The sequence below is a fragment of the Fomitopsis serialis genome (assembly GCF_022376445.1).
Source record: "Fomitopsis serialis strain Sig1Antser10 chromosome Unknown B0H18scaffold_16, whole genome shotgun sequence".
In the NCBI taxonomy this organism is placed as follows: Eukaryota; Fungi; Basidiomycota; class Agaricomycetes; order Polyporales; family Fomitopsidaceae; genus Fomitopsis; species Fomitopsis serialis.
The window spans coordinates 132,600-143,847 of NW_025954976.1; the positions used below are offsets into that span (position 1 = coordinate 132,600).

An 11,248-nucleotide genomic window follows, 5' to 3' on the forward strand; every position below is an offset into this window, starting at 1 on the left:
GACGTTAACGTTCGACAACACCTGCCAAAATAAGCAATTGACATGATTCGGCCACATGCGTTAGCGCTGGACACCGCTCTTCCAAAACGCCCTCAACCACAGCGCAAAATTTGCAGACAGCCGGCTGCAGGAGCTCGATCTGCGCTGCAGCTTACGGGGGAGGGCGATTGAGACAGTGACTGACTCCTTTGCGGTTTCAACCGTTGTGGCAGGAGTGCGGCTTGTGCAAGCTGAGCCACACGTGAGCATATCTGTCTCATAACCTGCAGTCAAAGCAACGGATTCGACAACGCAGGACCTCTTGCGTAGTCCGGGGCACACCGTTGAACCTTTACGCGGTGTTGTAGAAAGAGATACCGTCCGCAGCGCTATCCGGCGCCTTCACACCTGACACAATCGGCACTCCTACTAGACACAGTAGATATGGCCGACGGAAAGACTGAGGTCAATGTTGATGCCAACACACGGCAGTGGAATCTAGACCCTGGTGCTGAATACAGGTTCGAGATCGATCCGGGTACCTCGTCAGCAATCAAGGTATGTTTCGTATATCCTAGCGACTTGAAGCTGTATAGAACGCGGCCACAGAAAGAAGGGGCAGCTGCTGATTCTCTTCCGTACAGCTCGTTTACGGACAAGCGGAAATATTCGGTGCCGAGCTTGCAGAGGGGAGCACATATCTGTTCGGCCTTGAATGCAAGGCAGCTGTCTACACCTGGCAAGGTTGCACCATTGAGATGAGTATCCAAACCTACCTCCTCTACCCGCGCATACGTTGACTTGCTTTCGTGTCTCCACGTCACAGGCCTCCCGTCTACGGAGTATGTCTCCGACGAGACGCCAATGCACGCATACGCGAACGTGCACTTGGCGCTCGAGCAGATGCGCGTGAGGGCTCTGCGTGCGGCGCACGGGTCCCCGCCGTCTTCGGACGACGAGGCAGATGATGCGAACCCAGACCCCCCGCGAGTACTGGTACTTGGGCCAGATAACTCGGGCAAGACGACGGTGGCTAAGATACTTGTCAATTATGCGGTGCGGACGGGCCAGGACTGGACCCCCATGTTAGTGAACACGGATCCAGGCGAGGTAAATCATTCCGTTCTTATCCACGTATACGATGCGCTGTTCTCATGCACGCCGTCGTCGCCAGGGTGGCTGGGCCGTCCCCGGTGCGATAGCAGCTGTGCCCGTATCCTCTCCTATCCAGACCTCCACACCAGCCACCACACTCGGCTGCGCTGCCTCTTCCGCCCCAACACACATCTCCTCCAATGCGCTCCTGCCGATCGCGTACTGGTACGGCCATGCGGAGACGAAGCGCAACCCGCTGCTCATGGACCGGCTCATCCGCAACTTGGGCGAGAACGTGTCGGAGCGTTGGGACCACGATGTGGAGGGCAGAGCGTCGGGGCTGATCGTGGACACGCCGAGCTCGTTTGCTGCGAGTTCGGGCGCGCAGAGCGAGCATCGGTAGCGTTGATTAAGCGTGCGTGGATGCATTCAGAAGTGGGTGTCGTTGTTGCGACTCCGTGGGATAAAGCTAAATGGATGCAGTCAACGTGATCCTCGTTGTAGGACATGAAAAACTCAATGTGGAGATGCAGCGGACATACGGCAATCGCATGGCCGTTCTGAAGATCCCTAAGTCTGGCGGAGTGCGTATTCACATCAACAATTCGCTTTTTCTTTGCTGACGATACACGTAGGTTGTGGAGCTGGATGCGAGCTATCGTGAACGTATAAGAGATACCAGCTCCAGAACTACATGTACGGAAAGGTCCTACGGCCGCCACCTGGCCTGTCGTCGACGACGTACCTACAGGGCGGCGAGCAGGCGGCAGATCTCACGCTCAACCTCGCTCCGGTGTCGTCCATCGTCAGCTTCAGCGACCTGACGATATACAGGATCGGAGAGGGTGAGCATACGCGCGAAACATCGGGTACACAGCTGATGTCTGTAACCTTGCAGAGACCATGGCACCGACGTCTGCGTTGCCCATCGGCGCCACGCGAGTGGTGTCAGAGATGCAGCCTCTGTCGGTTGACCCGGCGCAGCCTGGCTCCGGTCTCTACAACGCGGTCTTGGCGCTCCTTGCGCCCCCGAACCCGGATGAGTCCGAGAGGTACGACGAGGAGGTACTCGACCTGCCTGCTGTGGGCTTCCTTGTAGTGTGCGTGCATAAGCTTGTTGGTACTACTCTGTGTGACGAACTGACGGTGGCTTGTGACGATAGGACTGCGCTAGACATCCCGAACAAGAGGATGACGATACTGTCACCCAGCCAAGGGTCGCTGGTGGGTCGTACTGCGATCGTCGGCTCGTTCGAGTGGCAAGAGTGATGGGGAGAGGCTATGCTGTTCTGCGCCGTGCCGTGCCGCCTAGTGGTTCGTGTGTGATTGCTGTGTACTATACTAAGCCAACAGGCCTTTGTAGAAGCGAGAGAAGTGCAACAGAGCGATGGTGCAGATAACACCTGAGCAGCTAGTCTCATCGACCTCAGACATTGCCTGTGAGCCGGCATGGTATGTCTTGCTGCCCTCGTGTATCCTGCGCTGACGGATTCAAAATGTCTGACCTGCCTGGGACATACAACACCCTACGCCTCAGTGAAGGCCCAAGTATCTCTGGCTCGAACCTTGATACGTCGTTGAGCGACCACTACTTCCAGTCATCCCCTCTCGTATCCTTCTCACACTATCTGCGATAGCAACGACTTTTGTCCGGATCATGCTCTTGTTACTCAGTATGCCGTCGCTGGCCTCGCCTCCATGGCGTTCGCCGCGCGAATCTTTCTGCACGGTCCTTAAACCGTGAGTACCGTCAGCGGCCTTCGCAGTACGTCATGCAAGCAGAACTGACCCATCCTCCGTGGTGTAGCGCGACGTTCTTGACTCACCATCGCCGCGCATGACCCTCCACATCCGTGCTCCGTCGAACCAGCCAACGATGATCAGTCTCGAGCCTGCCGAACCGGAATACGCATCGCGCACAATCATGTTGCAGCAGGATAACGGGCCACCGGACAGCGAACCTACTCGGTTCGACCTGCGGAGAGTTGAAAAGATATCGGCGGACCCGCATCATGATCCTCGCGCCGCCGCCTGGTTCGTCGAACGTGGCGGTGGTTATCAGGATGCATATGCGAAGTCCGGCGTGACGGAGGACGAGATCAAGGTTGTCAAGGCGGTGGATGGAACCCAGCCGGTACGTCCACGGCAGTGGCATCATTGACCGCCGGTCTGCTGACACCCGTCTACAGTACGAGCATAAGTTCGAGCCGCTGAGCGGTGCTGTGACGGACGACCGAGCGCGTGAACGCTTGTTGTTCATGAAACGAGACCCCGCCCTGCGCGAGTTCCACAAGTTGGATAAATTCGACCTGTATGTGAATATATACAAGAACCACGAGGACTGTATGACGCTGGTCGGAAACGCTGCCCGTGCGGTCGCGGACAAGGTCGTCAACGTGTGCAAACAGACTGGGAGGTTGAACAGGAAACCAACCGACGGACTAGTACTCTACGAGGAGCCTTTGCGAAAGTCGCTACTGTGTTCGGCTGGGGGGCGACCGAGGCAATGCCAAAGGAGCAATGCGTAAGTGCCGTGCAGTCTACACCGGAGATCGCAATTCACTGGTATGGCAGGAATCACATCGAGCGACGATGAGCTGGAGGTGAATACGGAGCTCGCATCGTGGTGTGAGGGATTGGCGAAGACAATAGCTAGTGCTATCCAGTGACTGTTGGATAGTTATTCATTGGTGCGGTTTAGGGAAGACATTATATCTCACCTCTCGCAGATCGCCATTTGCATGACCGCCGAGAGCACATTGCTGCCAGCCCTGACGATACTCAAGCTATGTACGGCGAAGATGATTGAGCCTACGTTTAAAATTTATTGAAGTCAGAAAATCCGAGATTCTGACTTCGAGGATGTGGGACAATTTGTAGGGGTTAACCACTGGCAAGAGGACTGTCGGTCACTGTCGGTAGTGTTGCTCCGTGTCGCTCGGACAGGTGCCGGGTGGGACCGAGTAGAGATGACATCACGGGCGCTCAAGCTGGACGTCGGTGAGGTCGGGCGACGAGCACCTCACTCGTCCGTCCTCCTGCCCTCAGCCCCAACCATCCCAGCTGCAAGCTCTGCAGCCTTCTCGCCCCGCCCAGGCCGCCGCTCGCAATGCTTCCTCAAGCAGCGCGGCGTGCCGTCTTCCACCTTCCACGTCCCCCAGCCTCAGCCTGTCGACGACCGCCTGCACCCACCCGCTTCCCTCTCCCTCTCGGGCGACCCGTCCGGCAGCGCACCTTTGCTACCTCTCCGGCTAGATTAGATAGCCAAGCCAGCAAATCTGCGGACGCGCTGCCTCCGCCCCCTCCGCCCAAACGGACCCTCACACGGCGGTTTCGCACCCTCTTCAAGTACTCCTTCTACCTTGCTGGTTCTACCGCAGTGGGAACAGCCGTGCTCATAACTGCCATCTTCCTGCACGACGCGTTCACTTATGGCGAGCAGGTGCGTGCCTCACGTCTCCGTCGCGTCGCGTTGCTCATGGGCCCCGGCTTCGAACAGCACATAGAGGGCGTACCCGTCTCCCCACTCGCGCTCAAGCCCGAGCTCGGAGGGCCTAAAAACTTGCCCATCGTCCAGCGCTACCTCGGTGACTTCGAAGACCCTACAAACACTCAGCTCGTCGACAAGCCCCACCTCGTTATCGTCGGCGGCGGCTGGGGTGCCGTTGGTGTCCTCAACTCGCTCCGTCCCGGTGATTATCATGTCACGGTCATCTCTCCGGAAACGTACACCACGTTTACCCCGCTCCTGCCTTGTGCGTGTTTCTCTCTGTCGCGGTGTTAACATGGGCTGAACGGCGTGTCCAGCTGCTGCCGTCGGTACTGTTCAGGTGCGCTCCCTCGTGGAACCTCTGCGCAAGATCATCGCCCGGCTACGCGGACACCTATTGAACGCAAGAGCTGTTGATCTGGTTATGAGCGAACGCCTGCTTGAAGTAGAGACTGCGTGCACGGACGGTCGCCCGCAGCGCATATACGTCCCGTGAGTGATCGCCCTCCCTCCCGAATGGACTATATGCGCGATGTCTTCGCGCCATTGCACTCATCCATCGCTGACCACGTACCTAGGTACGACAAGCTCGTCATTGCGGTCGGCTCCACAAGCAGTACGCACGGTGTCAAGGGTCTCGAGCATTGCTTCCAACTCAAGACCGTCTCCGACGCACGCATGATCCGCCAACGCATCCTCGGTTTGTGTCTCCTCGCTGTCCTACCTCCTACCCGCTTGCTGACACGTCTCCTAGACAACTTCGAAGCCGCTTCCCTGCCGACAACCTCGCCCGAGGAGCGCCGGCGGCTGTTGAGTTTCATCGTGTGCGGCGGTGGGCCGACGGGCATCGAGGCGGCCGCGGAGATCTACGACCTCTGCCAGGAGGACGTGATACGGTACTACCCTAAGATCTGCCGGGAGGAGGTGTCGATACACGTCATCCAGAGCCGGGAGCATATCCTCAACACGGTGCGTCGCCCACTGTGCTCGCTCCTCGACTCCTGCTGACGCGCGGTGCGCGCAGTACTCGGAGGCGATTCAGAAATACGCGGAGGGCAAGTTCGTACACGATCGGATTGACCTGATCAAGCCTGCGCGCGTCGCGGCGGTGTATGACGACCGCGTGGAGTATACGGTGAAGGACAAGGACGGCAAGACGGAGACGCTCGCGATCCCGACGAACTTTGTGCTTTGGAGTACGGGCATTGCGATGAACCCGTTTTCGGAGAGGGTGTCGAACTTGCTGTGAGTGCTCCGATGGAGGGTTCTGAGGTGGGTGTTCATGTGGATTGGGTAGGCCGAACCAGGTACATAAGAAGGCGATTGAAGTCGATGCGCACCTGAGGGTCAAGGGTGCGCCGGTCGGTGAGGTGTACGCGATTGGTGATGCGTCCACGGTGCGTTCCATACGTTTCAGTCCCTCGTACCCTTGTTTGACGAGTGACGCTTTCGCGTACCATGGGGACAGATTGAGACGTCCGTCGTGAGCTACCTGCTTGAGCTTGTTGACGAGGCGGACAGGAACAAGGACGGCAAGATCGACTTTGACGAATTCGAAATCATGGGTGCGTTCGTCGTGCTGTTATGACGGTCGCCGTGGGCCTCATCTCACCCTACGCTCCTAGTCAACCGTATCAAGACCCGCGTGCCCATGGCCGAGAGTGCCATGGGACATGTATGTCAACTTCTCCAGAATTGTGAAAGTATGGTGTGGCTGACGGGATGTCGACACAGGTCCGGGAGCTGTTCAAGGCATACGACAAGGACTCGGACGACGCGCTCACGCTGAACGAGCTCGCGGTGCTCCTCCAAGAACTCGGGAATAAGATCACGTCGCTCCCGGCGGTAAGCCTTTATCCCCCCCTCTGCCTCCGCCTCCTCTCACGCACGCTCACGCGCGCTCTATCCCCGCAGACCGCGCAGGTCGCCGCGCAGCAGGGCAAGTACCTCGGGCGCAAGTTCACGAAGTTCTCGAAGCAGCGGGCGACGCTCACGGAGAACGGGCTGTTCTGGGGCCCGGGCTCGGACGAGGTCGTCGCGGGGCCGTTCCGGTACCTCCACCTCGGCTCGCTCGCGTACATCGGGAACGCGGCGGTGTTCGATCTGGGGAAGACGAGCTTCATGGGCGGCCTGGTCGCGATGTACGCGTGGCGGAGCGTGTATTGGAGCGAGCAGGTGAGCTCGCGGACGAGGGCGCTGTTGATGATTGATTGGATCGTGCGGTGAGTGGATTGCTTGGTTAGATGTTGCATAGTGGGTCACTGAAATTTGATTCGGCTTGACAGTGGTGTGTGGGGGAGGGACTTGTCTAAGCTCTGAAGCGGTTGGCCGCGTTGGTCACCCCCGCGTGAAGCGCCAAAATCGCTGCTGTACCGATCTTTTTAAAATTTGCAGAGACATTTGGATGGACCACTCTAGACTTCTAGATGTACCCTGAAGCCTTGTTTAGGATACGGTGACGATCTGCAATGCGACGATACTCCAATTTGCTGATGGTCCGCCGCTGTGCCAGCCTCAGGTGATGTTGTTGAAGGGCGGTGCCGGCTGGACTCTACAGTGTGTACTATTGTCTGCGAGGGTCGAGCCCTATGTATACAAGGCGCTAAGTGCACGCTGTGTGCGCTCTCTGAGCAGACGAATGACGCTGTCGTAAGTTTATGCCTCTGATGCCTCTGAGAAACGGAAGTCGATCGGCGATGCGGAGTTTGCTTCGTGGCGCCTGCATCTCTCGGATCAATCTCAGTTATGAGTCGCCCATGCCACTGATCTTGGCCATGGCAGCGCTCAACGTTCAACGTTATGTAACGTTCAACACTTGGGCATTCGGGACACGACCTCTGTAAGCTTCGAAGCGGAATGTCAGAAAATGGTGGTGCGTAAGTCACTCATCTTCGACGTATCAGCATGTCTCGTTAACTCGTGCTTAGATCGCTGGGAGGGCTCGACGAGGATGTCAGTCGCCACATCCTCCGTGAGCTGTCTAGAAAGGACTTGTGGTCTCTTCTGCAGACATGCCGCTGGCTTCGAGGGGCATCCATGCCCCTTCTGTTTCGAAAATGTACGCTCAATGTCCGCGGGCCGCGGAACGTGATCGAACCAGAGAGGTTTCTGCCCGCGTCGTTCAGACCTCACGTCCAGTACGTAGTGTGCCCTTCTATGACTCATCGCCTCCCACCTGTACTCACCCGACTCTGCAGGACGCTGGTTCTCCGTGATGCATGTCCGGATCATCGAGTGGTAGATGGACTGGAAGACCCGCCACACTACTTCACAGACAACCACAAGCTCTGTGGCGCTTTGCCTGGTCCCCCGCTCGCCGATCGACTACGGGAATTGCCTCATCTACGGTCGCTCAGGCTCACAATGTACCATAACTCGAGACACGTCACGCACGGTCTGTCATGGGACACTCTACGTGCCGTCTTATCAGTGCCGCATCTGCGCGAATTTGACATCGAGAATATGTACCTCTGCCCTGAGTTGCGCTCGGGGGAACAACTCCAAGTCAATGTCGAATCACTATCTACGATCACGTCGTTCCGCTACCAATTGTGGCAGCCACGGGAGCCGCTCACAACCTCCTTCGAGACGGCTGCGCTGTCTGTCGTATTGAGCCAATTGTGCGAGACTCTCGAGACCTTGGACCTCGCCAGCGAACCTGCTCCTCTATTCGCTCTATCCCAGCTCCGTTGTCCCCGCCTTCGCAAGCTAGTCTATCGCGGAACACCGTGGCAAACGCTGGCTGCACCATTCATATCATTTCACACTGGGATGCAGGATCTGCGGGCCTTCACCCTGAAACTCGACGTCACACCGGGAACCATTCCGCAGGTGCTCTGGCCTGCTGGCTATGAGGGCCCCTTCCCGTGGCCGGAGCTCGAGCGTTTGGTCATCTCGTTCCCCAATCCTCGGGATGAGGTATATGACCACCTCCCATCGTCCTTGCGGGCGCTGTCCCTGCGTTGCTGGCCCCATGTCCATGTGCAGAAACGACCGACCAAACCCAGTACACAAGCCCTCGATCACAACGCGCTGTTGAGTTCCTCCGCCATTCGCTCGATCCTACGCCGATGCAGCTCGTTGAACCTTGATCACCTCGAGATCGAGTATCGCGCCGACGATGAAGACGACGCACTTCTCCGACACGTTGTGAAGACGTTCCCGCTTCTCACTTCTTTGAAGATCCATCGCTATCGGTCCGCGCTCGAAATAGAGGAAGGGCGAGACGTGCCTGTAGTAAGCTATGGTTTTGCGCGATGGTCTATCTTTGCTCACTCTCCTTCCCCAGGATCACATTGCTCAGATGCTCGTCCCTCTTTCTCGGCTTCGTCGTCTCAAGATATACCTGGATTTAGTAAGGACACCGCGGCCTAGACCGGGCCCGGTATGGAGGTCAATAAGTTCACCTTACGTATACGATGCATATGCTGTTTATGACTTCGAGGGAGCTGTACAAGGTATGGCCAAAGTCTTCGCTCAAAATCTTAGTTCCTCTCTACGTGAGGTCATAGTATATAGTGTGTCAGAGAGTAGTCCTTACTGGCGTATTTATAACAGTGGGGAGTTGCGCTTATCAGTATAAATGTAGTAGCGAAAGCTAGTAGCCTAGTCCCCGCGAGACATGACAACCCTTGTGCATACGGCGACTCGGAGGCATGCAAGCTCACTTGAAGTTACCCTGGCAAAGTCGTACCGTATGCCTTGAACTTCCGTACTTGTCAGAACTGGTACCGGTACCAGTGTGCGTCCGCGTTTCCATAAGAGGCAACTCCGAGTCTCGGACAACTTATCGAAAGTTCGAAAGTAGTAGCCTGTACCAAGTACTATTTGACTAATACTACTTCAGTCGTACCACGTCTGCTACAGTGCTAGTCACCACCAACGGCCCTACCACAGTATCTGCGGCTCCTGAAGAGTCGTGATGTCTGAACTCCGTAACATGTAAGTCATTGTTCTGCAACACGTCACTCAGCGTGCCGCCTCAGGCTCAGGCTGAATGATGCAAGTTATAGATCACTAGGAGGGCTCGACGAGGATGTCTGCCACTACGTCCTACGTGAGCTGTCTGAGAAGGACTTGTGGTCGCTCCTGCAGACATGTCGTTGGCTCCGGGAGGCTTGCATACCCCTTCTGTTCCGAGACTGCACGCTCAATGTCTATGGGCCCTGGAAAGTTACTCAACCCGCGAGGTTTCTACCCATGGCGTTTAGGCCTTACGTCCAGTAGGTGCAATGCCTGAACATGACCAGCAACTCTTTCCTGTACTCATTTTGAACTCTGTAGGACGCTGGATCTTCGTGATGCATGTCCGGATCAGCGAATGGAGGATGAACTGCAAAACCCGCCACTCTACTTCACGAACAAGCGCAAGCTTTGTGGTACTTTGCCTGGTGCTCCGCTCGCAAATCGACTACGGGAATTACCTCGTCTACGGTCCGACTCAGGCTCACGATACATCAGAACAGATACCTTACGCACGGCCTGCCATGGGACACTCTACGTGCGATCTTACCAGTGCCGCATCTGCGCGAATTCAACATCAAGAATATGTACCTCTGTCCAGAGTTGCGCTCGGGAGAACGACTCAGCGTCGAATCACTGTCTCCGATCACGTCGTTCCGCTACCAAATGTGGCACCCGCGGGAGCCGTTCGCAACCCCCTCCGAGACGGCTGCGCTGTCGACAGTACTGGGCGTATTGTGCGAGACTCTCGAGACTTTGGACCTCGCCAGCGAACCTGCCCCTCTATCTGCTCTATCCCAGCTCCGTTGGCCCCGCCTTCGCAAGCTGGTCTATCGCGGAACGCCGTGGCATACATTAGCCGCACCACTCATATCACTTCACCCTGGGATGCAGGATCTGCAGACCTTCTCCCTGAAACTCGACGTCACACCGGGAACCATTCCGCAGGTGCTCTGGCCTGCTGGTTACGAGGGCTCCTTCCCATGGCCGGAGCTTGAGTGTTTGGTCGTCTCATTCCCCGATCCTCGGGATGAGGTATATGACCACCTCCCATCGTCCCTGCGTGCGCTGTCGTTGCGTTGCTGGCCCCATCTCCATGTTCAGAAACAGCCATCCGACATCGACCCCGCACATGACCGCCCCGATCACAGAGCGCTATTGAGTTCCTCCGCAATTCTCTCCATTCTACGTCGATGCAGCTCGTTGGACCTTGATCACCTCGAGATTGAGTACCGCGCAGATGACAAAGATGACGCACTTCTCCGGCACATAGTACAGGCGTTCCCTCATCTCACGTCTTTGAAGATTCACCGCTACCGATCCGCGCCCGAAATACAGGAAGGGCGAGACGTGTCTGTAGTAAGCTATCATTCCTACGTGATGGTCTATCATTTCTCACTTTCTTTCTCCAGGCTCACCTTGCTCAAATGCTCGTCCCTCTTACTCACCTTCGTCGTCTCAAAACATACCTGGATCTGGTAGGGACGCCACGGCTCAAGTGGGGGATGTCGATACGAGCGGAGATTTGGATGTACAATGCATCTGCCGTCAGTGCCTTCGAGGAAGCTGTACAGGCTACGGCCAAAGTCTTCGCTCAAAGTCTCAGTCTCTCTCTACGTGAGATCATAGTATATAGTGTGTCAAGGAGCAGTCCTTACTGGCGTGTTTATGACAGTGGCGAGTTGCGCTTATGAGCATAGATATGATGATGGGCGAACGCTC

General features: G+C 56.7%; 5 protein-coding genes across 5 annotated transcripts; all 5 read left to right on the top strand.

Annotated features, from left to right (window-relative positions):
- The first annotated feature begins 85 nt into the window (after positions 1 to 85).
- On the top strand, positions 86 to 2,459 carry B0H18DRAFT_992607 (uncharacterized protein). The gene is made up of 10 exons (XM_048045141.1): positions 86 to 241; positions 310 to 537; positions 624 to 741; positions 806 to 1,089; positions 1,154 to 1,473; positions 1,508 to 1,509; positions 1,558 to 1,658; positions 1,748 to 1,919; positions 1,973 to 2,174; positions 2,238 to 2,459. The coding sequence occupies exons 2-10, from the start codon at positions 424 to 426 to the stop codon at positions 2,341 to 2,343; spliced, it is 1,419 nt and encodes a 472-aa protein (XP_047896100.1). The 5' UTR covers positions 86 to 241; positions 310 to 423; the 3' UTR covers positions 2,344 to 2,459.
- A 307-nt stretch (positions 2,460 to 2,766) lies between these two features.
- On the top strand, positions 2,767 to 3,757 carry B0H18DRAFT_992611 (uncharacterized protein). The gene is made up of 4 exons (XM_048045142.1): positions 2,767 to 2,814; positions 2,882 to 3,208; positions 3,264 to 3,490; positions 3,520 to 3,757. The coding sequence occupies exons 2-4, from the start codon at positions 2,912 to 2,914 to the stop codon at positions 3,668 to 3,670; spliced, it is 675 nt and encodes a 224-aa protein (XP_047896101.1). The 5' UTR covers positions 2,767 to 2,814; positions 2,882 to 2,911; the 3' UTR covers positions 3,671 to 3,757.
- A 345-nt stretch (positions 3,758 to 4,102) lies between these two features.
- Positions 4,103 to 7,200, top strand: B0H18DRAFT_992622 (nucleotide-binding domain-containing protein). Its single transcript, XM_048045143.1, has 12 exons — positions 4,103 to 4,516; positions 4,574 to 4,829; positions 4,882 to 5,056; positions 5,143 to 5,264; positions 5,319 to 5,533; positions 5,589 to 5,809; positions 5,862 to 5,961; positions 6,033 to 6,129; positions 6,190 to 6,239; positions 6,299 to 6,409; positions 6,479 to 6,786; positions 6,850 to 7,200. Exons 1-12 carry the CDS (start codon positions 4,184 to 4,186, stop codon positions 6,881 to 6,883), a joined length of 2,022 nt encoding a protein of 673 aa, XP_047896102.1. The 5' UTR covers positions 4,103 to 4,183; the 3' UTR covers positions 6,884 to 7,200.
- Positions 7,201 to 7,338: 138 nt separating this feature from the next.
- Positions 7,339 to 9,257, top strand: B0H18DRAFT_930237 (uncharacterized protein). The gene is made up of 4 exons (XM_048041706.1): positions 7,339 to 7,440; positions 7,492 to 7,701; positions 7,762 to 8,800; positions 8,853 to 9,257. The coding sequence occupies exons 1-4, from the start codon at positions 7,421 to 7,423 to the stop codon at positions 9,144 to 9,146; spliced, it is 1,563 nt and encodes a 520-aa protein (XP_047896103.1). The 5' UTR covers positions 7,339 to 7,420; the 3' UTR covers positions 9,147 to 9,257.
- Positions 9,258 to 9,404: 147 nt separating this feature from the next.
- On the top strand, positions 9,405 to 11,008 carry B0H18DRAFT_930243 (uncharacterized protein; the record flags this gene model as incomplete). The annotated part of the gene is made up of 4 exons (XM_048041707.1): positions 9,405 to 9,505; positions 9,571 to 9,786; positions 9,848 to 9,997; positions 10,030 to 11,008. The coding sequence occupies exons 1-4, from the start codon at positions 9,486 to 9,488 to the stop codon at positions 11,006 to 11,008; spliced, it is 1,365 nt and encodes a 454-aa protein (XP_047896104.1). The 5' UTR covers positions 9,405 to 9,485.
- Between the last annotated feature and the right edge of the window lie 240 nt (positions 11,009 to 11,248).

Bases quoted from the DNA above. Each gene is read 5' to 3' on its own strand.
- B0H18DRAFT_992622 (XM_048045143.1), top strand. From the start codon at position 4,184: ATGCTTCCTCAAGCAGCGCGGCGTGCCGTCTTCCACCTTCCACGTCCC. The intron at 5,534-5,588 runs GTGCGTCGCCCA...CGGTGCGCGCAG, and splicing joins GGGAGCATATCCTCAACACG to TACTCGGAGGCGATTCAGAA. The intron at 6,410-6,478 runs GTAAGCCTTTAT...CTATCCCCGCAG, and splicing joins AGATCACGTCGCTCCCGGCG to ACCGCGCAGGTCGCCGCGCA.
- B0H18DRAFT_992611 (XM_048045142.1), top strand. From the start codon at position 2,912: ATGACCCTCCACATCCGTGCTCCGTCGAACCAGCCAACGATGATCAGT. The intron at 3,209-3,263 runs GTACGTCCACGG...ACCCGTCTACAG, and splicing joins CGGTGGATGGAACCCAGCCG to TACGAGCATAAGTTCGAGCC. The intron at 3,491-3,519 runs GTTGAACAGGAA...CCGACGGACTAG, and splicing joins GTGTGCAAACAGACTGGGAG to TACTCTACGAGGAGCCTTTG.
- B0H18DRAFT_992607 (XM_048045141.1), top strand. From the start codon at position 424: ATGGCCGACGGAAAGACTGAGGTCAATGTTGATGCCAACACACGGCAG. The intron at 1,920-1,972 runs GTGAGCATACGC...GTAACCTTGCAG, and splicing joins GATATACAGGATCGGAGAGG to AGACCATGGCACCGACGTCT. The intron at 2,175-2,237 runs GTGCGTGCATAA...TTGTGACGATAG, and splicing joins GCTGTGGGCTTCCTTGTAGT to GACTGCGCTAGACATCCCGA.
- B0H18DRAFT_930237 (XM_048041706.1), top strand. From the start codon at position 7,421: ATGTCAGAAAATGGTGGTGC. The intron at 7,441-7,491 runs GTAAGTCACTCA...ACTCGTGCTTAG, and splicing joins ATGTCAGAAAATGGTGGTGC to ATCGCTGGGAGGGCTCGACG. The intron at 8,801-8,852 runs GTAAGCTATGGT...CTCCTTCCCCAG, and splicing joins AAGGGCGAGACGTGCCTGTA to GATCACATTGCTCAGATGCT.